Source organism: Acanthochromis polyacanthus, chromosome 11, assembly GCF_021347895.1.
Source record: "Acanthochromis polyacanthus isolate Apoly-LR-REF ecotype Palm Island chromosome 11, KAUST_Apoly_ChrSc, whole genome shotgun sequence".
Taxonomy (NCBI): Eukaryota; Metazoa; Chordata; class Actinopteri; family Pomacentridae; genus Acanthochromis; species Acanthochromis polyacanthus.
In genome coordinates, this window is record NC_067123.1 from 20,027,476 (window position 1) to 20,051,376 (window position 23,901).

At 39.7% G+C, this 23,901-nt stretch overlaps 1 protein-coding gene across 2 annotated transcripts in view; it reads left to right on the top strand.

Annotated features, from left to right (window-relative positions):
• khdrbs3 (KH domain containing, RNA binding, signal transduction associated 3) overlaps window positions 1–23,901 on the top strand; it is a 130,625-nt gene that overhangs the window by 80,686 nt on the left and 26,038 nt on the right. For both annotated transcript variants that reach the window (XR_007945016.1, XM_051955223.1), the window contains exons 6-7: window positions 2,185–2,365; window positions 22,996–23,078. Coding sequence is in view for 1 of the 2 variants with exons in the window: in XM_051955223.1 (XP_051811183.1) it covers window positions 2,185–2,365; window positions 22,996–23,078 (264 nt within the window). In the remaining variant the exon portion in view is untranslated. The remainder of the gene's footprint in view (window positions 1–2,184; window positions 2,366–22,995; window positions 23,079–23,901) is intronic.

Here is a 23,901-nt window from a genome sequence, read left to right on the forward strand (position 1 = left end):
AGAAGTCCCACAGGCTCCTATGTTGGAGCATGTATGCAGTTTTCTATATATTTACACTAACGTATGCTTGACTTTGATCCTTGCTACTCTGAATTGTATCTGTTCTTCCCCTTTGCTTTGACTTTGACTGGTGCTGCTTCTAAAAGAGAAGTCCTGCTCTTAAAGGGGAATTGACTGTGAGCGCTTGATTTATTTTTTTTTCTCTGCTTGAGGGCGGTCCAATTTCTATCAAGTAAACATCCCCCACTGTCCCCGTTAGTCACACAATTAAGACTTTTTTTTTTTTCACGTCTTGCCCCAAATCTGTGATGTATCACCACAGAAACATGGAAAGCTGCTGAAATGGAAAGCATACAAAGAAAATGACCCGGAGAGCAACCTTGGCGGTTTTCTGCTGCTGCTTCAGATCAGTTAACTGGTTTTAAAAGAAAGCTCGGCCGGTTTAAAAAGCTCATGCAACATTTTACCAAACCACAAGGTCAGACTGCCTTTGATTTCCAACAGAGCAGCTTGTATTTGCTTCCGTCTTGTTTACAGTGCTGGGGAGACTCTGTTAATTCATCTAGATGACTGTGCACATCAGCATCTCTCACTATTTGCTGCAGAGCTATATGAGGGACATGCTTGCTTACTGAAATATTGAAAGTAGAACTTGTATGTCGTAGTTCTAACTTTCAGAAGCCGTAATATCTAAAACATTAATGGTAAAAATCTGGGTTATGTGCCAGCTCCTCAGAGTCCAAACGTACGGCTGTACTTCAAGGATGAACAAGAATCAACAAACACAACAAAACATTCATCATAAAACAGGCAGAAATGCAATTTTTTTTTAATTCTCATTTTCCGTAATAGGCAGGAAAGCAATTCTGCCACAAGACATGCTGTGTTTTGAGTAATGGACGTGACTCACTTCTTCTCGACTGGAGGAACTTGCCCTCCACCCTCGCTGTTCCTCTCTTTCCACCTACACATATAACCTGCTGCCGAATGTATCAGATTCATCGCTACGGTTGTAGTCAAGTCATTCTGGCCGATGTAAGAAATCACTAACTGGAGTGGAAGTAGATGAGGCAGCTTGACTGTCAACATAATAAATTATAGCACCTCATCATGAAGATGTGGAATGCATTGGACATCTCATATTGATGATACACTGTTTACTTGTATCCTTGTAACAGTATCTTTATTGCCTCAAAGACCCCTTGAACGTGTTGTGTAGTGCATCTGCGCCATCCTGCCTATACATACACACACACACACACACACACACACACACACACACACACACACACACACACACACACACACACATATATGTGTGTGTATATATATATATATATATATATATATATATATATATATATATATATATATATATATAATGACAGTCAATAGAAACTTTGACGTAGAAATGTAGGCAGAATTATACTTGTAGGGGGGTTGTAATTATTCATTGTGGATTTACTGATGATCTAGTGCCCTGGTAGTTGAGATAATGATGAGTTGTCGTTTTGTCATGATTCATTGCACATGGGTTGGTCACTTTGCAAAAGTGAACCAAATACACACCAAGCAATACTCAGTGAGTATCTGCACAATTTGAGAATGGGTTTTGAAGGCCTATATAAAGGCCCAAAAAAGGCCACTATTGTTAGTCCAGTGAACAGCATCATGCCGCGTCGATCACATGAACGTCTCTGGGCACTGGGTATGGTGGAGGCTGGTTTGAGCTACAGTGATGTAGCCAGGCGTATGGGCTGTTCCCAACCCACAATCAGAAGCCTGGTCCAAAGCATGCGCCGACGGATTGCTGCCTGCATCGAAGCAAATAGAGGCCATACTCGGTATTGACTGTTGTGTGTTTGTGTTTGGCAGGTGCCGTTTTCTTTTGTGAAATTCTTTATTTTGAAATCATTCTTGAAACTTTAGATTTTTGTTTCTGTATGCCAATATGCTAAACAAATGATTCATATGAAGAAAATCCAGTTTCGGGCTTTAAAATAAAAATTATGTTGAAAAATATGGTCTCAAAGTTTTTAATGACTGTCAGTGTATATATATTCCTCCCTCCCTCTGGTAATTCACAGGAATTTATTAAATTTTCCTTTTAAAAAGACATGAAACATGCATTAGCTTTTCTACTCTCTCATCCTAACCCAGCCGGATGTTTGTGTCTTGTGTCAGGAGTCGCGGTGGAGTTCCTCCCCTGCATGCAGCGGTACCTCGAGGAGCAGCACCCAGAGGGGCCCCACCCAGCCGTGCTCCATCCTCCAGAGGGAGGGGGGTGCAGAGAGCCCGAGGTGCTCCCCCAACTGCAGGTTACAGGCCGGCTCCTCCCATAGTCCAGGACACATACGGCGAATATGTAAGTAAACTATAAGCAATACACTAGGTCAGCATTAACAGCATACATATACACTACTGTTCAAGAGTTTGGGCTTACCCAGACAATTTCATGTTTTCTATGAAAGATAACACTTTTATTCATGTGCTAACATAATTGCACAAGGGTTTTCTAATCATCAATTAGCCTTTCAACACCATTAGCTAACACAATGTAGCATTAGAACACAGGAGCGATGGTTGCTGGAAATGTTCCCCTGTACCCCTAAGGAGATATCCCATTAAAAATCAGCTGTTTCCAGCTAGAATAGTTATTTACCTCATTAACAATGTCTAATCTATATTTTGGATGAATCTGTTATCTCTGAGATTAAAAAAATGCTCTTATCTCAAAAATAAGGACATTTCTAAGTGACCCCAAATTATTGAATGGTAGTGTATAAATATATTTAAGCTTGTCATTATGATACGGTGGCAGCTAGTAGTCCTTTATCCAGCAGAAGAAAACCATGAGGAGTGATTTCAGTAAATCGTAAATCATTTAAGTGTAAGCGTTCTCTTCTCCCAGTTTGTCAAATTTGAGAATTTGCAGCTTTTCTCAGTTTCGATCGTTTAAATACAAAATAATTTCTTTGTTATTGAAAATGAACAGTTTCACTAATTTGGAAACGTTTTTCACCTTTTTTTTAGAGATTAGTTTAAGAATGTTTGTGTATAGACTAGGTATGACTTTCATGTCAGCTATACTGACATATACAAAAAGCAGTGATAGAGTTAGAGGGTGTGGAGGTTGGGTTGGAGGATGTATAGTATGTCAGACCAGAGTTTCTGTACTGTCATAGACCTACAGTTCACAGCTGGGTTTTTTTTCATTAACCATAACTATGATCTTTTTTCCACCTTCATTAGGTATAATTGCTTTAGTGTAATTCTACTTTAAACCACAGCATATACCTCATACCTTCATTCTAAAAAAAATTCCAAATCCTGGTCTTGTCTGAAAGCAGGATTGTTGTGATAGTTTCTTCCAGATGTGGGTGGTTTAATTAGGTTAAACTTGTGCGTCTTTTGTATCTGAAAACACCAAGTTTTACAGTTTTATCTAGTTTTTAGCCTCAGTACAAAAAGATGAATGGGGTTTGTTTAAAAAATGACTTTACAAAATTCAACAGCAAATTATTTTCAACTAGCAAAGTCTTGGTTACTGTGGATAAGGGGGTTTTCAAACTGTGGCGTCTGCTCCCAGGGGAGAATGGGAGAGTTGAAGGAAGAGACATAAGGCAAAGAATACTGAACATCGTGTTCATGCATGTTGATGTTCTCAGAACAACAGGAAGTCAGCTGTTGTAGTTCGGCTGCTGATGTGAGTGCTCACCTCCACAGCTACAGATGCAGCAGCAGTGAAGGCTGCAGCATGTAACTGAAGGAGGCAAATAAGATGGATCAAACCATCCACACCCTGTTGCCACAATTTGACAAACATCATACACCTTCTCAGAGTGATAACTCTAAAAAAAAAAAAACACTCACACACCATGTGCATATGCTAAGATTCTGAATAATTTGCACTTTTCAATAAATTTCATTACTTGATTTTCTGTTAATGAAATTCCATAAATTTGCATACAGATCGGAGAAAAAAAAAGATATCGCTTGTGATTTCAGAACTTGCCATTTTGGGATTTCCTCAGATTAATGCAGTGATTGTTGTCTGTACATCTATGAGTACTTTGCAAACAGATATCTAAGAGCTAATTTGTGACACTTGTAATGGTGTTAATTTGCAGAGATGTAAATACATACAGAATAAGAAACTGAGCTCAAGCTGTACCTCACAGCCAACTACCAAACTGCTGCAGCTTTATGCTACTCCAAACACATTTTAAGAACTAATATTGAGTGTGATCATCTCCCAAATAGAAATGTGAGCTCAATTAATATTAGGTGTAGATGTGAAGTGAGCCAAATTACCTAAAACACATAGTGATTCAACTATTCTTCGCTGCTGGATACGAAATGCAGCGGTACTACGTTATGATTTATAGCTCTCGTTATTAATAATTGGGGCACCACCCTAGATCTCTAGGGAAAAATATTAATTTTAATAAAAAAATTAATATTCATAAAAATTTTGATCAATCTCATATCAAAAAGTCTTGAATCCTCAGTTAAATTGACCACATTCTACTCAAAGAAACACTTAAGACTGTAGTTTGATCTAAAATGAGGTATTTATTAACTATTCTATGAAAATAATGACAAGTGAACTATATACAATGTAGATATGGTGTGTGTGTGTGTGCGTGCGTGTGTGGAATGTGGGAGTGTGTGTGTGGTGTGTGCGTGTGTGAGAGATGTGGAAGTGTGTGTGAGAGAAGGAAATATGGTGAGGATTAGCCAGAGCTAACCTGACGAGGTAACCGGTAATTTGGATTAAGAATTCTAATGATTTGTAAAAGAATAAATTGATTAAATGAATTCATTGACCAAGCGGTTAGTACATCACCCATAGAATGGAATCAGAGCAAACTCAGCTGGAGTTATTGAAGTGAACCGTCATGGGGCTGGGACTTGCGGGGCCTTCAGATTCGCAGCACAACGGTCTGGACTTGCAGGTTCGGAGCGGTGCGTCGTCGTTATGGCCGCTTGGATGTCCTGCCGCGGGTTGATCGGTTCTAAGCAAAGACCTGATCCAGCAGGTCTCCGGAGTTCTCAGCTGAGAGTTGCTTGCCTTAAAAATGATGGTTCTCAGGCTTTAGCCAAGAAAAACGGGTGTTGATGAAAAACGGTCAAAATTAAGAAAAATAAATGCTGGTTCTGAATCGGTTCTCCAGATTAAACGAATAAAATTCGGCTTAACGTGAGCAAAATGTCTCCTTAAGTTACAAAAATATTAAGAGATAAATAGTTAACAAACTTAGATGGTGAGGGAATTTCAAAGATAGGAAAAAACGCGCTTTAGGTAAGAAAATAGTGGAAATCTCTGTCATGGATTCCTCAGGTAATAGAGTAAGAGAGGGGTAAGAGGCAAGAGAGCGGAGGCAAGAGAGAAGATGTGGGCTACAGCTGACTTTATCTGTGGGTCCAGCTAAGGGGAGGACCTGGGCGGAGAGAGAGAACTTTTAGGCGCGAATCTGGTGGAATTTGGAATCTCTTTGTTCTCACAGAGTAGAGAAGAAAGAAGAATCCAGAATGGATTAAAATATGATATTACACGCGCAAAACACGATCTGTCTATCCCACCATATTCAGTTGTGTGAAAGTGAAATGTGTAGATTAATACATATGTTCATATGATGTGAATTATTTCATTCATAACTATATGTTTATGTTTATGACATTAAAAATATGTATCACAGTGAAAATATAACAAGAAGTCAGAGATTTGGTAACAAGTAAATACAATGGTCATCATTCAACCTAAATGGAGAGATAAAGAAGGAATCAGATTAAACGTCACAAATTAATAAATCAGCTTCTGTGAAAGATAGAATCGTGATTTTCGGATATGTTAATGATGAATGATTTCCATTGACGTTGGTAATTCTGTAAACACAAAATACATTCCAGAAATGTTAATTTGGCAAGGTTTTTAAGTTCAGTTCCAGTCTCTTTGTTTCAGTCAAAGAGAGTGAGAGGGTGACTCCAGCCTTCAGCCATAAAGTTTTACGACTTGTTATCTGATCTGTGGAATGCAGAGACGTCTCCGGCTGAGGGTCTCCTGAAGCTGAAAAGGGATTTTAGCATGAAAGTTCATTAAACAAACATCCATAGCATATAATTGAAAGTCATTGTCTTTTAAAAAGAAGAAATTATTCCAGGGGTTTAAATGTTCACAGGAGCTCCATCCTTCTGTGAATGAAAACCTACAGAAATACAAATGTCTCAATCCTCCTATAGAGATGGGTGTTGGTCAGTGCTGGAGAGAGGGACAGCTTATCTGAGTTTTGATCAGTTCAGGAATTCCAGGGCCTTTGCAGTCTTGCTACAAAAAAGAAACTCAAACGGTTCTCAATTTCAGTGACTAATCTACAAGAGCAGTCTGTCTGATTAAACAATATTCACCGTGATTTAAGGGTTTTTGGATTTTTAAAATGTTTTAGACACATAGTTTGTTGACGTGCAGGTGCCACATGTGCACAGCAAAATGAACCTGAAACTGGACAGAAACACTGAGAAGCATGAGAGGAGACTAGAGGCTTCTCTGTGCACAGCTGCCCAGCTGGCTTATGGCGTTTGAGAAACTTTAATGAATTGCGTTGTCTATCAATAAACAGACAATCAACAAGTGAGGGATTTGATAGAATTTTATTCAGATTTTGCGTTTACACGTTTCTCTAAGAGCTGCATGGTGGGTCGGTGCTTAGCACCGTCGTTTTGCAGTGAGAAGATCTCTGGTTGCAATGTTTAGTTTTTCTGTGATATATATTGTAAGATTGTTTTTCTTTTTCTCTCACTCATTCTGAAATGACAGGAGTGATTTTGTGGATGTGCACCTGTGTTGAAAATTACCTTTTATTTTCATGATGAAAAATGGCTGCAAATTGTTTGGAATCTTTCTCATATGGTGTAACACTGTCTAAGGCTTCCAAAATGCTCCTCCAGAAGATCCCTGGGCAGGGCCTGAGATGTTTCCTGCATGGAGTTTTTTTTTTTTTTAATTCTTTTTTTCCCCCCACCTTTATTATGTATAGAACAGTGGAGAGAGAGATGGGAAACGTGGGGGGAATGCCATGCAGTAAATGGCCATGGGGTGGATTCGAAACCATGGCTGCTGAATGAGGGACTATAGCCCCTGTTTATGGGTCACCTACTCAGCCAGCTGAACTATCTGGGCGCTGTCTGCATGTTCTCCCTGTGCATGCACAAGTTTTCTCCGGGTACTCTAGCTTCCTCCAACAATCCAAAACCATGCTGAGGTTAGTTGATGATTCTAAATTGCACTTGAGTGCAAATGTGAGTGTACTTGTTACATTAGCAGGGATGTAGCACAACATTGAAATGAAACCAGCGCAAACAAAATTTCTAAGATCAATAAATGATTGTGATGAATAGACTAATCATGATCCCAGCATTGATCCAAATAACCATGATTAACATTATGGTCATAATCATGCAGCCCTAGTCAGCTGTATGCAAATATGTCTGCTTGTGTCAGTGTCTGGCACATGATGCTGCTACACAAGACAATGTGTCTAATTTGTTTGACCTTTTAAATCAGCACCACAAAGCTCTGTATGATGAGTGCAAAGCCAGATCTGAATGCCAACTGGAGCAAAGAAAAAAAAGTATTTTGGAAGCCTTATACAGTGTTACACCATATGAGAAAGGTTCCAAACAACTTGCAGTCATTTTTCATCTTGAAAATAAAAGGTAATTTTCAACACAGGTGAACATCCACAAAATCACTCCTGTCATTTTGGAAAGAACTCTTTTCAGATAGTTTGTTTCAAGTCAGCTGGTAAAGGGAGATAAAAAAAATTAAAAAAAATCTTACAATTTTATCGTACAAAAAATACAACGAATTATTGCTAATTCTGGAAATTCATGTTTTTTTATTGATGCCGTGAGTATGACACAGTAAATGTAATTTATGCCCTTTGTATAGGCAGACATCTTGTCTTATATAAAGCAATCTTCATGTCTTCATACCACTATGTGTTAGAAAATGTGTTATTTTGGGTGAACTAGCCCTTTATAATGTGTAGATGGTTAAATAACGGTCCTCCACGAACTGAATTCAAACACGCCCCCAGCAACAAACAGTCCACCATATTTAGTTTTTTGCCTTGCAACATAAAATGCTAGCATAAGGAGTGTGAACTTGTTAATGCAGCTATTATTGTGATCTGGTCTTGTACGGTCTTATGGGAACCTGGCTGTAAAATCAACAGCTGCTGGAGATGAATATATTAGGCTTAAGAGTCAGAGCCTTTGTGCATTTGCCAAGATAGTCTCCTGCCGCACTGTCAAGGCAAGTTCCCCAGAGACCCCAGCATCAACATCGCATATTTAGCAGATAGGAGAGAGGAGGTGGCCTGCGTTGGAAAATTGCCCCAGCAGCCCATACCTAACCACATCTGACAGGTTTATTCAGAGGTTGCAATTCAAATGCGTGGAGGTCGTGGGGAATGACTCCTGGACCAGCTGTTTCCCATCATTGTCACAGTTGTAAACTGCATCCCCCCGACACCTGCACCTGTGTGCCTGTTTTGGGGAAAAAAAGGACCCCCCAACATCTGTCGCATGATAAATCTAGCCACATCGCGGCAAATACAGGCTGAATGAGTTGCTTTGTATTATCTGAATGCATCACCATCCCAGGACAAGTTTTCTCCATCAGGCGCTGACAAATGGGCTCTTGTATTCATCAATGAGATGACAAAGATGCTTCTTGCTCACATTTGTTTCCTTCATTTGTCACTACTTAGCATGTGCTCATATGCATGTTCCTATCATTCTCTTTTTGCTGTGTGGCATTGCCATGGGCCAAAACACTTGTTCAGCTGGAGGCATTTTCTTCTTCTCGTCTTGCTTAGACAGAAAAGCACCAGTTAGCTCCTGATGATTGTGTCACAGTGGTACACAGGCATACAGTATCTTTGTCTGGATGATTCCTGGTTTCACAGGAAAGCTTCTTTGGCATCAGTATCAGATTACTCTAAATTCAATTGTTACCAAAGAAAATGACAGAAATGTTATTATCCCGTGATCCAGTCTTGGCTGCCCCATCAGTCTTGAATGGTTACTATGATTGCAGCCAAATCTTATTTCGTGTAATTCATTAGGCGCACTGAGATCATTTTTACCTGCTCCTAATCCCATTGCAGAAGAATTAAACATGATGTAATTCTCATGTCTGAAATAAAGCTGCATGACATCTTTTCTGTGCAGTTTCATTATTGCCAATGTGGATTTGCGTCCGTGGAGACTAATCAAAACAGCAAAACTTCACTTTCATGCTAAATCTAGCGCTACGTGTAAAGTAACTGGGTTGTTTCTGTTCACACGGAAGCTTAATTCCTTTGGGTGAGAAGACCAAGAAGTGTGCAATGCACGTGGGCTGGCATTGTTTATGTTAAATCCTCCTCATGCAGTAATCCGTTCTGAGCATTGTGAGTCCTTGCTGACTGTAGTGGCAGAAAAAAGAAATCTCCCATCATCTCCCTCAGGCACTTCTCCGCATGTCCAGTCCTGCTGAGAGCCAAGCATTGTTAATTGAATTGCGCTCTCTAATTTTCCATCCTCGCAGCCGTTTTAATCTGAATTGGATGTAATGGTTAGGAAAATATTTCAGATACAGTAATAAAGAAGCAGCATCTAACTGGTGTGGCAGGCAAGACCAGTCATGAAGATAAGATTGAAACCTATTCGCATGGTACGAAACCTGTGATTTGTAATACTTGCAGAGTAAATTAAATTAGCTTTATCTCTTACAAATGTGAAGCATCTGTAATTTCCACTACAAATAAGACATTTCAGTTATCTCCTTATTATATTTTAGAAATGCTGATTTAATTTGTGCTTGTACAATGCATAGTTGTCTACTTTTTTCCTGTTCTTTTTAGCCGTGCTAGCGCTATGAGTGCAATATTTCAAGATCTGTTTGATATATTGCCATGCAATTTGGAAAAGATATTCTTGGTGCCATAAGGAAAAACCTGCCTGATATTGGTGGTCCTTATCCTTTTTTTGCATCACAAGCAGGACATTGTTTATTTTTTATTTTTTTTACCTATCTAGTGAAATGTCTCCCTCTCCACAAGACATATTGGCACACATTTTGTTTCAGACATCCATGGTGTAAAGAAGACAAATCTTGATAACCTTGATACACCAAACTTTTGAAACATGTTCTAAAGACACACAGTTTCTTGACAGACTCCACATGTGCACTGCAAAAAGCAAGAGGAACAGGAAAGAAACACTGAAAATGAAGAATGAGTTGCGAAACAAAGAAGCTAAACATCAGCTGTCGAGCTGCACAATTAAACATGGTCACAATTTTGACTTCTCATAATTTAAATTGACATGATTGATGGTGGGCTGCACAGTGGGGTACTGGTTAGCACTTTTGCCTTGCAGCAAGAAGATCCCTGGTTCGAGTCCCGGCCTGGGCCCGGGATCTTTCTGCATGGAGTTTGCATGTTCTCCCTGTGCATGCGTGGGTTTTCTCCGGGCACTCCGGGTTCCTCCCACAGTCCAAAAATATGCTGAGGTTAATTGGTTACTCTAAATTGCCCGTAGGTGTGAATGTGAGTGTGATTGTGTGTCTGTATATGTAGCCCTGTGACAGACTGGCGACCTGTCCAGGGTGTCCCCTGCCTTCGCCCGAGTCAGCTGGGATAGGCTCCCGCACCCCCCCATGACACTAGTGAGGATAAAGCGGTATATAGAGAATGGATGTATGGATGATTGAGGGTGATTTTGACATTTACAATGCTCTGCTTATACAAAATGGCCCATGTGAATAGAAACACTTGGGTAAAGCCAACTTAGAATGCACTATTTCACTCTTGTATATGTAAGTTTTGTTCACATTTGTCTGAGCTGCTGCTCTGCAACAACTGGGTGGAGACTAGAGGCTTGTCTGTGCACAGCCACACACTTGTATGTTGCTTTGGACCAAAGCGCCTGCTAAAGGAAATTGTAGAATTGTAGACTCTGACCTGCATGTGATGCATTTAGGGAATATCGGGACATTGTAGTGTCCCTCAATAGAATATGCAAATGTTCAACAAGTATACTTTGCAAAAAGGACCTGCATTGGATTTAGATTAAAAACTCACTTTAATTCTTATTGTGATGCAGATTTTCACATTAGCAGAAATGTAGAACAACACTGAAAGCACTACGATGCTTATTTCAATGTGAAAGTGCAATAAAAATGCTTTCTCTTTGTTCCGAATGGTAAACTCAGTATTAAAGTAATCGTGATCATCGTTTTGGTCATATCAGCCTTCATCAGTTGTAAAGACCCTAAAGAAACAATCAGGCAAATATATTTACCATTCAAGCAAATATAAACAAAATATTCACATAATTCATCTTGTAGAAGCAACACTTTCTACAGCTCAAGTGCATTAATTCCGGAGAAATCCAAAAACAGGTAGTTTCAGAAGCAGCATCCTTTTATGTGGGGTTACGGGGTAAAATCAAAACTGCCAACGTGTCAGTTTGGTTAACGCCATGCCTTAAGCTCACAAATATCGTCAAAAACCTATTCTAAAGCATTATAAATAGCAGATATGATCAAGACACGATAAAATGCTTTCTGGTGGGGCAGCATAACACACAAGTCATCAGATTATAAGCTTGGACAACAGAGGGGATTTTTCAATTGCAGCATCATCAGTTTTTAGTAACTCCGAAGCTACATTTAAAGTGCCTATACAGCGAGGCCAAACAATAAAAAACCTAATTTTAATAATAATGATTAACTACAGTCCTGCATTTAGCAAGATAAACGCAAAGGTGGCCAACAACAGGTACTCTGTCATCAGTGTGTTGCAATTACTGCCACGATACGAGGCACCATAGCTAATTTGTATGCCTGTTTAAACCAGATTCACAAAGCCCTGCATGATGAGTGCAAGGCCAGATCTATATGCCATCCATGGCAAAACATTATTTTGGATGCCTTTGCCTGGGTTACACCAAATGAGTCCAGTTTTTTAACCTTATTTTTGATTGCCCTGTCCAGATGTCCTCTACAAAATCACCGCCATCACGCTAGAATGACTAAGTCCTTCCAAATACAATGATTCAAATAATCTAGTAAAAATTGCTGTATTTTCTCACATTACAGTGCATATTACAGCAATACAAACAAAATATTGCAATGTCATTTTTTTTCTATTTTCCTACAGCCCTAGTTTCTGTAGTCTGTTAGTCCATCACACTCACGAAGCAGTTTATCAGAAAAAGTTGAACCTAGAATCCCACATGCTAATATGACATAATAATGCCACATAGCAAAGTTCTCATCCCCTGTCTTATGTGGACATCAGTTCTTCCCACAGTCCAAAATCACGCAGCTTTGGTAAACCGGTAACTCATGTGCAGGTGTGAGCGTGAATGGTTTGTCTGTACAACAGCCCTGTGTGTGACTGGAGAGCTTGGATGGGCTCCAACCCCTCGTGACTCAGCACAGGACACACTAGTATAGTGAAGTGGTGACAGAGGTTCAAGTGATCAGCGGGTTTCACAGAGCCAGCGTGTTTCTCTGGGGCTAATTTATTAATCACATGAATTCCCCAGATTATTCTCAGCAGATGTTAGACTTTATTTAAAATTTATGCAAGATCAAAAACCATAGGTATTAAAGTAGCATAAAGAGAGACATTTGTCAAGCGTAACACAGGCTAACACAGTGATACTTCAACTTGATGCATGGGGCCAACTTTCTGGCTCCCTCAGTCTGATAGCGTGAGTAGTATTTCTACCCCTGCAGCAGAAAAGCTCCAGCAAATTCCAGCCTGTTCAGCTTTCTGAAATATGCTGGCAGGGAGAGCCGAATAAATGACACGTAGCTACTTTGAGAAATTTCAGACCAAGACAGATGACCCAGAGTTGCAGCCACTGGATTATTTGTTTTCTGCAGAGCAATATCATGGCGTGTTGTTTTGCTTTTATCGTTATAAAGTTAAGAGCAGTGCGTGGCACAGCTGTACGGAGGCAAGACATTTTTCTTTGAACAGATGGTGTTGTAATCTAGTTTTCTTCGAGGAACAAGACTTTTCTTCATATTCCTCTCCTCATTTGCTTAATGTGGTTTCTTTCTTCTTTTTTTTTTTTTTGCGTTTGCAGCACCTTGTGGGTATTAGCAAGGGCTATGCAGCATGTACGGCTTTCTGCAAAGTTCATAATGGGAGGACAGCGTGTTGTTGAACTCCTTTGGATTTAGTTCAGACTGCAGGGAACAAATCTAGTGCCTGAAAAAGCCTGCTCTGGGTGTCAGTGGCATGCTATCTGTTACAGTGGTATTGTAGAGCACAGTGGAGCGGCTGTGATACTGCTGTTGTAACATGCAATGCCAGACCCTCTGTTAGTCTTCAGTGGCCTCAGAGGCCAGTCCTTATCTTTTAACAACACGCCTCTCAGCCATCCACTGGCATACAAATGAAAGACTCACTTAGGGGCCGCCCTCCCTCTCCCCTCTCAGTCTCCTCACCCACTCACCCTCCCCCAACCCCCCCTTCAACCTCTCAGTGTCATACTAATCCTTGTTTAGTGCTGGAAATACAGCTCAGTTGCAGTGTTGCCATGCCATTGTGCTCTTCCAATATATTTTGATTAAATGGTATACCGATACAAACACACGAGATATTATAATGGCTTCACTCACACTATCATCGCAGTCTGCTCTCCATTTTGAAACTCTTTTCCACACGACAGAAACCAGAGAAAAGAATCCTTTTAAATGTACCGATGTGATTTATAAACCCAGCATGTTTCTCCCCTCAGCTCGCTTGTAACTCAATTACAGAGTTGATGCTCTAATAAATGGCAATAACATGGCATTGTTAAAGTTTAATGTGGCCCTTAATATCAGCCGCTGCTCGCCAATGTGAGTGGACAGCAACTAGATGGAGTCACCAGCGAGACGACAGGAGGACTCCGTTAACAGTGATGGTGCATGGCTTGTGCTGAAAACTAATTAGTGTGTGTCTACCTGCCCTGCACCTAGTGTTTAAAGTCTGTGTTAGCCGTGGCTAAAGCACTTTCTGCATCATGACAAAGCACTGTGTATTAGTTAGCCTGATTTCTCCTTTCTTGCTTGCTTTTTTTGATACGTGTTGTTTTTGACCACTGGCACAATGCTGGAGATGTCAGTTAGTGTAACAACATGAAATTTGCCAACTTGTGTGATCAGACTTGTCTTTTTCCACATATAAGTACAATGCTAATCTGAAGATTTGTGTGAATTTTTATTTTTACAAGATGAAAATCTCACAGCATGAATACAGATTACAGTCAAATGAATCATAATATATTATCCATCAGTCCTGTTACTACATAAAGTAATTGTCAATAGAATTAAAGTAAACTTTAGGCTATATTATGCATGGCTGTAGTAGACAGCAGAAGTAACTGAGAACAAATCCAGTCATATGGCAAAGAACTTTGGCAATCTATTCAAGAAAAATGGCAAGAAGTCTTCAAGAATTGTTAATTTTAAAAGTTTTGATTAGTGTGCAATGTCGATTGGTATTATTGGTTATGTTTCATGATATGTAGAAGTAAGGACAATGAAAAATGTGGAAAAAGCTCATCGGTTATGTGAGTTAAATGTTCCCTAAAAGTCTGTAAAAAAAAAACACCTCAAATGAGTTTTTGAAGTGTTGTTTCAATTTACTATTTCTGATGTGTCACTTTAAAATAGCATGGAACCCTTATAACTGTTTGAGCCCTGCGAGTTAGACACAGCTGAAGAGACAAAAGCAGTCAACACCCTGGCAGTGTACTGATGCTCATCTCAAAAACGCAATCCAGACTTATTCAGATTCAGAAAGATTTGTAAGTAAAATAGAAAACTAAAGAAGAACTTTTTAAAGTTTAATCAATGGCAGTGGGACTTAAAAAGCAAGTTGCAAATATACACTAGTATTCAAAAGTTTGGGGTCACTCAGAAATGTCCTTATTTTTGAAAAAAAAAAACATGTTTTCAATGAAGATAACATTAAATGAATCAGAAATACAGTCTAGACACTGATGTGATAAATGACTATTCTAGCTGAAACATCTGATTTTTAATGGAATATCTACATAGGGGTACAGAGGAACATTTCCAGCAACTGTCAGTGTGTTCTAATGCTACATTGCGTTAGCTAATGGTGATTAGAAAACCCTTCTATAATTATGTTAGGACATGAGAAGTGTGTGAGTTTTCATGGAAATCATGAAATTATCTAGATGACCCCAAACATTTCAACGGTAGTGTATGTACAGTCCATGATGACTGTCAGTTGTTCTAGCAAGACATTAAAACCTATGAAAACAGCTGAAACAGAGTTTAGACAGCGACGGAGTAACTGATGAAATGCTGAGTAAGCGTCGGGGAGTGAGAGGCTTATTAAGGTTCCATTGCATGTTTTTGAATTCACACAGGGGCGACTGAGCATGTTTTAGTTGAAGTACATGATTCTAATCTAGTTTACTTTTTTAAAGCAAATTCAGCAAATACCTCTTCACTGTCCACTAACTGTCCAATTCTGTTTGTGGAATAAAAAAACAAAACAAATTGGTCTTCGCCCAAGCTGTAGCTCTGTAAATGGGAAACAAAGTCAGACTGATTCATATAACATTCTAGCATGTCCTTTACATGTCACGCTTGTATACAGTACTGGAGGGGAAGGAAGGCTGGCAGTGGGAGTAAGACGACCTCCACCTTCATTGCTGCTGCATTACTGGCAACAAAATCATCCTTTTGTTCACTTCATCCTCCATCCAAACTTCAGAACTGTGACTTGCAATAGCATGTGTTTTTAGCCTTTAGCAGTCACTAGTTTTGTCTTTCTTTTACAAATAATACTAAGTGTGAAAGTCCTGATGTGAACGTATGTTCAAATAAATTTATGCCTGAGCATCTCTTGGACGCAGACAATACAGGCAAGGACAGAGCTGACAAATCAAAATGCTAGTCAAAAGTAGGAGGATTGTGTTTGGTGTCTCAGTACAGGACTCCTATGGCTTCTGGTTAATGCAGCTCCCCACATGGTGGCTACCACCCTCGGCGTGTGAGTGTGTTTGTGAATGGGTAAATAAAAGATATATTATAAGCTGCAGTGGACAAAAACACTATACAAATACATTTCATTTACCAAATCAAACACTCTTTGACTTTGTTACTTAATACATATTAGAAAATGGATATAATCTCATTGTTGAGTAGTTGCTATATATGAAACTAAGGCAAAAAAAAAAAAAAAAAACAAAGATCAGCTGCACAAAATGAACTCAATACTGAGCGTATCACATTAAATAATTCAAAATGTCAAAATAAAGCTTCTAACTAGTACATATAGTTTGACTTGGAAAGCAAGAAACCAGTGCTCTGTATTTTTATTTCTTTTTACTCTCTAACATTTCTTCCTAGCATAGTGGTCGTCTCAGATGGAACCACCAAAGTTTATTCATCAAATGCTGTCTATTTATTTTGTTTTCTGAATGATAATATGACATGAATAATTAACAGCATAGGACTGAGGCTGCTGGTTGCTTCTGATGAGGAAAACTGCACTTTAATTTTGTCTTATACAAATACTCCCTGCTGCCTTCATAACACAGGAATATAATAATAAAAAATACATGTATAAAGGAAATCACATTCAGTTATTATTTCTCCAACTGGAGGAAATGAAATTCAACACAGCCAATTTAAAAACAAATAAAAGCAGACATCTTGAAAGAACAGGAGAGATATTTCTTTGGTTGTAAGACCCCCTGCTGGGTCTCAATGGTGAACTAAAATTTGTAATACATATCTGAAATACCGCAGCATTAAACTGTGATAAAGATTCATGATATCAGTGGCTGAGGCTGCAGCCCACACAGCTCATTATTTTTAATTAGCCCCACCTTTTCAGTACAACATTTCATACAACTACTGTGCTGTGTCATTAACCATTCAATACTCAGCCTTAAACGCAATCAGATGTCTGATGTTGTGTTTTTCCACATCAAATTATGTAACTGTACAGCCAAGAAGCACAGACTCTAGACTTTACTAATTTCTTTGTTCACTTTCCCTTTATAGTTCTGCTGGACTAGAAGCTTCCTGTCTGGGTGCTAATTGTCTGGCTCACATGCATACTTTGTCTTTTGAAACCAACTTTAATGTTCTTGGAGAAAAATCTGAGAAGTTATGATTTAATTCTCTTGAATTAGCTGATAGCGGCACAAAATGTAGGTAACCTCTTTTCTTTGGTGACCTCATTTATTACCATGCGCCCGTGTATTTTACATGTGTAAACCCTGTGATCACCAGTGAAGGCAGCTGAGTCAAAGCAGGCTGCCGTTACAACCAAAGCTACATAGTTTTACTTTTTGTCCTCCTCCTGAGATTCGCATTATTCAATATTCACAACCAGACTTGTTTATTTCAGCTTGCAATACATACTGTATAATAGAGTCGACTTCTAAATAGACTGAAATAGGATGTTTCTTAGAGTAGTAACACCAAAAAACACAGACACTATTTTATTTTCAAATGGCCTTTCTTCAAACACAGAAACAAATTTCATTTTATTAAAAGGGGTTTCCTTTTCAAACATTTGAGTTGTGGCTGTGGGCAAATACAGAATGTTCTATTATTTTATTAATTTAAAGCACATTTTGCTGCTATGAAATGAGATATCAACAGCAGGCTTCCTCCTGGATCATATTGGGTCTTTGGAGAATGACTACACACGTGGACAAAATTGTTGGTACCCCTCAGTTAAAGAAGGAAAAACCCACAATTCTCACTGAAATCACTTGAAACTCACAAAAGTAACAATAAATAAAAATTTATTGAAAATTAAATAATCAAAAACAGCCATTACTTTTGAATTGTTGATTAACATAATTATTTAAAAAAACAAACTAATGAAACAGGCCTGGACAAAAATGATGGTACCTCTATAAAAGATTGAAAACTATTTGACCAGAGTGACATGATTAACTCAGGTGTGTCATTTAATTGACATCACAGGTGTTTCCAAACTCATAATCAGTCAGTCTGCCTATTTAAAGGGAGACAAGTAGTCACCCTGCTGTTTGGTGAAAAGGTGTGTACCACACTGAACATGGACAACAGAAAGCGAAGGAGAGAATTGTCCCAGGACATCTGAAAAAAAATTATAGACAAATATCTTAAAGGTAAAGGCTATAAGACCATCTCTAAACAGCTTGAAGTTCCTGTGACAACAGTGGCTCATATTATTCAGAAGTTCAAGACCCACGGGACAGTAGCCAACCTCCCTGGACGTGGCCGCAAGAGGAAAATTGATGACAAATTGAAGAGACGGATCGTTGGAATTGTATCCAAAGAGCCCAGAGCAACCTCCAAAGAAATTAAAGGTGAACTCCAAGGCCAAGGTACATCAGTGTCAGATCGCACCATTCGTCGTCGTTTGAGCCAAAGTGGACTTCATGGGAGACGACCAAGGAGGACACCACTGCTGAAAAAAACTCATAAAAAAGCCAGACTGGAATTTGCAAAAATGCATGTTGACAAGCCACAAAGCTTCTGGGAGAATGTCCTTTGGACAGATGAGCCCAAACTGGAGCTTTTTGGTAAGGCACATCAACTCTATGTTCATAGACTCAAAAACCAAGCATACGAAGAAAAGAACACTGTCCCTACGGTGAAACATGGAGGAGGCTCAGTAATGTTTTGGGGCTGCTTTGCTGCATCTGGCACAGGGTGTCTTGAAAGTGTGCAAGGTACGATGAAATCTGAAGACTATCAAGGCATTCTGGAGAGAAATGTGCTGCCTAGTGTCAGAAAGCTTGGTCTCAGTCGCAGGTCATGGGTCTTCCAACAGGACAACGATCCAAAACACACAGCCAAAAACACCCAAGAATGGCTGAGAGAAAAGCGTTGGACTATTCTAAAGTGGCCTTCTATGAGCCCAGATCTGAATCCCATTGAACATATGTGGAAGGAGCTGAAACATGCCATTTGGAGAAGACACCCATCAAACCTGAGACAACTGGAGTTGTTTGCTCATGAGGAGTGGGCCAAAATACCTGTTGACAGTTGCAGAACGCTCATTGACAAATACAGAAATCGTTTAATTGCAGTGATTGCCTCAAAAGGTTGTGCAACAAAATATTAAGTTATGGGTACCATCATTTTTGTCCAGCCCTATTTCATTAGTTTGTTTTTTTTAAATAATTATGTTAATCAACAATTCAAAAGTGATGGCTGATTTTGATTATTTAATTTTCAATAAATTTTTATTTATTGTTACTTTTGTGAGGTTCAAGTGATTTCAGTGAGAATTGTGGGTTTTTCCTTCTTTAACTGAGGGGTACCAACAATTTTGTCCACGTGTGTATATATGACAGGAAGCAGGATTGGTCTAGAAAAAGTAATAGGTCTTGTTACCGTATTTGTTACAAATCGGTGCATTTTTGTGTAATACTCAGACATAAACTAACCGTGACGTCACCCGTTGGTTTCAACGCCGAGAAAATGAAGCCCGGATTTTGCTACTTCCTGGTCGCCGTTTTGGATTTTTTGGAGCCAGTGACGTAAAAAGCGTCATCAAACAGGCTGGACCGGAGAGCAACTAGGGGCAGGATTGGCTGAGGACTCTCTTATCCCGCCCACGTTTTACCGCAGAGGCTTCTGTTGCTGTCCATCAAGTATAGCCACGCCCCCTGGCTCCGCCAACTTTAACGATGTATTTAAAATTCAGTATTGATTTACTTTAAGATCGGCCACCTGATCTCTCATTTTGACCATGAAAACTAACGGGAAAAAAATCCTGAGTTGTAGAAAATCAGTCTATCAAATTTTATTTTTTCCAAAAATGAATTGGGGTCTATGGAGCAAAAGCTTTTTGGAGCCAACCCTAGTGGACGGCGGGATATTGCAAGTTTTTGACACTTCCGGGTCGGCTTCAATTCTGGAGCCAGATGCTACGTCCACTATATATACAGTCTATGGTAATACTTGATATTTGATATAGAAAAATGTCTTTGTTTGATTAAAATGAACTCCTAATTAACAAAATTTGTTTGAAATGTATGTTTTCCTATTCTTTACATTTTGGAACTGGTGATTTTTCAAAGTTCCTCTATGCAGGAAACACCTAGCCTAGCCACGCTAGACAACCCACGGCAACGAATTTTTCTCTGCCAGGGTGGGTCTAGTTACCCTCAGGAAGCCTCATGGTTGGATGCTCCTAAAACTGGCCTACGAATCACCATGAAGTGTAGAGTCAGAAGGCGGGCGTAACTAAGTGACGACAGAGGCGCGACGATTCTGACAGAAACAACCGGAAACAAGTAGCCTAGCCGCGCTAGACAACCCACGGCAACGAATTTAATTCTCTGCCAGGGTCGACAACAAAAACGACAACAGTCGTTGAGCTCCATTAGCACCGACTCTGAATAATCTTTCTGTTAACATGTCTGTAATATACTTAAGCTTCACCCATTGACTGTATAAATAAGGCTTCACCGAACTACCGCATCCTCTGATTTCCGGCGCTCTAGGAGCCTATTCATTGCGCTGATTGGTTGTATACCTACCCAATTGCTGCAGAGTGATTTGAAAGACAACCTTTTAGCCCGCCTCCCTCCCTGTCGAGAGTTCCTAGACCCTTGTGTCTTCAGACCTGGATCTAGCGCGGCTAGGCTAGGAAACACCCTGAGTACTAATATTATTGGTTTGTAGATAAAATATAGCTGTTCTGAGTCTTGTTTATGTGAGGAGAAAATCAAAGTTTTTTTTTTTTTTTTTTAGAAAAGGGTCTGCAATATTACTGTAACCTAATAGAATCACTGATGCTTGTTTTTCTTTACCTCTGCCCAAGTATTGTTATAAACCCTTTCAAAGTCACAGCTACAGTGCAATCACGCTCTATTTCCAAAGACATAACACGAGGGCATGAAGTTGGTTTATCTCTGGTCTGATGATTTGATAACTGTGGAGTTGTCGTGAGGAGTTGTTGCGTGGCGTGTTACCCTTGACTTGAGGTCAACTCGTCCCGTTAATCTCGGCGTCAACACCACTCAACAACTTGAGCTGCAGGAAGTCTGGTGTTCTGTGCTGACATACGGCTGCAGCAGCTCAGCTCAGATTATACTATAATACTATAAATGACATGTTAACCCTTTAGCTTGCCAGAGATACTCCTGTTAGATGCAATGACACAAAGATCTTACTGAATAAAAGGTTAAGTCAAACCAGGAAGTGGCACCAATAGTGGTCTGTGGTGACACCTGTTTAACAGAGTATGAAAAAAACCCAACATAACAAGAATCACAGACTAATAATCACCAGCGAACTGACTATCAAGATGGAGCATTGGCAGCTTCACTATGTTCATATCCCCTGCAAATATCTGTTGAAACTCGATCACGAAGTGTTTTAAAATCAAAATTAATCCAGGACTGCAGAGTTACAAATATTCCCAAGGCTAAAGATTCATGTCAGTGTTTCTCTCAATTGCCTTTTTCAGTTTGTCCCCCCAATCATGTCTACAGGCATCTTTCCAGTATTTGTCACTAATAAATATTACAAGTGTTTGTTACTATTTTCAGTCTAAATAAAAGTGCACAATGCCCTCTGCCTGTTAAGTGCTTTTAATTACATCCCCTCTGACAAAATTGTCTTTTGAGGACTGCTGCTTCTATTGTTTCTAAACAGGGTTCAATGGGTTTATTACTGTTAGAAGTATAGTTGTTGACTAAACTTAGTCCCTGCATTAGCATGGGGAATTGTTGACTTTGCAGAGGCTCATGTAACTGCAGAATTACAAATGCCAGGAGGCACTTGAATTCCCTTTAAGCTACCTCTATAGACAAAGAGAAGAGAACTGACAAAGACCTCCACAAAAACCGACAGGCCTCCCACACATACAAACAGCAAAATCACAAGTGTTGGAAAGCGACCCAATGGGATGAACAAGGAGAGGCTTAAACATATTCCTATGCAGCAGATTCTTAAAATGTAGCAGTCAGATTTCCCCTACAGTTTAAGAAAACAAATTTGTGAGCAACTGTTGCACCAGATCTCCTATTTTACCCAGAAACAAGGAAGTGTTGCTACAGCCAGGGAGCTTTGTTGAGGTTCAGATGTAGTTCCTTCACACATGCTTCATTTCTGGAGGATTAAAGATAAGAGTCAATTCAAATGCTGTCATTTTGGCAAATGCATGTTTCTAATCGGGAATTAGGGCCTTAATAATAACATGGATGTGATGAGCATTTTCTTCTGGTGCTAAATCTTACAGACATTCGGTTCAAACATGCAAATAAGGGGCAGATGGAATTAGCCAAGAAGTGTGTGGGGGATGAGAGTTGTGTCGCTAGGGGTCGACGCCTTTTGTGGAACATAAGTCCCATTTATCCCAAATTAGGACGGGTGCGGCACTGGTTCGCTTTGATGTTCCTCTTGGCGGGGGCCGGGGTGGAGTGCAGAGGAGGGGGGGGGGGGGGGGCAGATTGCTCGAGCACAAACAGATGTTCAAGGCTCATCCTTTGAGGTGGTGATGAAACATAGCCACAGCAAGAGTTTTTACATCCCACTGTCAGCCAGTTGACACAGAGACAAGGGCAGGGCTGCAGTTGCCACTCTAATGGTGCTGCATATGGGCTTCGATAGGAAACAACAGCAGATGAAGCACTTTGACCCACATATGTGCTAAGTTGAAGGCTTTGCTGCACTGCAACAAAAGAAGAGAGTAATTTGATGGATATTACAAAAAAGAAACGCAATACAACATCATAGCTTGGTAAAAGATATCGAATCAGACGTTGTTGTAAACCAATATCCGAAACAGCACAACCCACAGCAGCATTTATTAAACATATGTCTCTTCCACTAGGATGACATGTTGTTATATCAACATCTTATCAAGTTCAAAATGTTAGCAGAACATTTTCTGCTTCGCACCTCATCTAACTGGGTCAATTTCATCTCTGTTTCTTCAGGAATACGACGACGGCTACGGAACAGCTTATGATGACCAGGGATATGAATCATATGACAACAACTACACTAACCAAGGACAAAAGTAAGTTCTGCTTTTATCTCCAAATAGTTCTCACCTCACTTACATCATTTTTTGGGTATTTCTGTAACACACCACTTTCCACAACAAGGTTTGGTGTGTGATGCACTGAGCTCTTATTTCAGATAGAATGTGTGTGAGTCAGTGTGGTGAATAAGTACCGATCACATCTGACTTTCATGCAACGTGGCCTTCACATGAATGACCATATTATAGATTATTTATCCCTATTCTTGTCTCCTAAATGAGCACCCAAAGCTGCTATGCAAAGGCTTAGTGAAAGATCAGGGTTACACAGGCTAATATTGTGGAGGTCTGATTCTGGGGCATGAACACGGTATCTCTGGGTGTCCTGGGGTGTCTGGCACCGGGAGGTTGGCAGCAGCGCAGCCCCTTTGGGTCCTGTGGGTTGCAGGATTGTGCCTCTGTGGATTAGGCCTGTTGTGTCCTAGCTTTTGAGTGATCAATTGGATTGGGATCTGGGGAGTTCAGCGGCACGGCCATCACCTTTGGCTTTTTCTAAAGCAATAGAATACAACACCACCCAAAACTATGTCCTCCAAATTTACTATGACGTGGAATCAGCACTTCTCTCAAAAAGTTGCAAGTAAAACTTTATGCCACTAGGATGTATTGCTGGCTGTATTAATTTTAACTGCGTTGTAATAATATATTGACAACTGAGTGTAGTTGGAGTACAGGGAATGAAAAACTCATTTTTAAAGCAAGGTTATCATGTAGGTCTGTCTAAAAGGGTGAAAACGTGAAAATGTCAGTGATCTAAACAGCCTGATCGAGTGCAATAAATTAGAAATGATTTGGATAT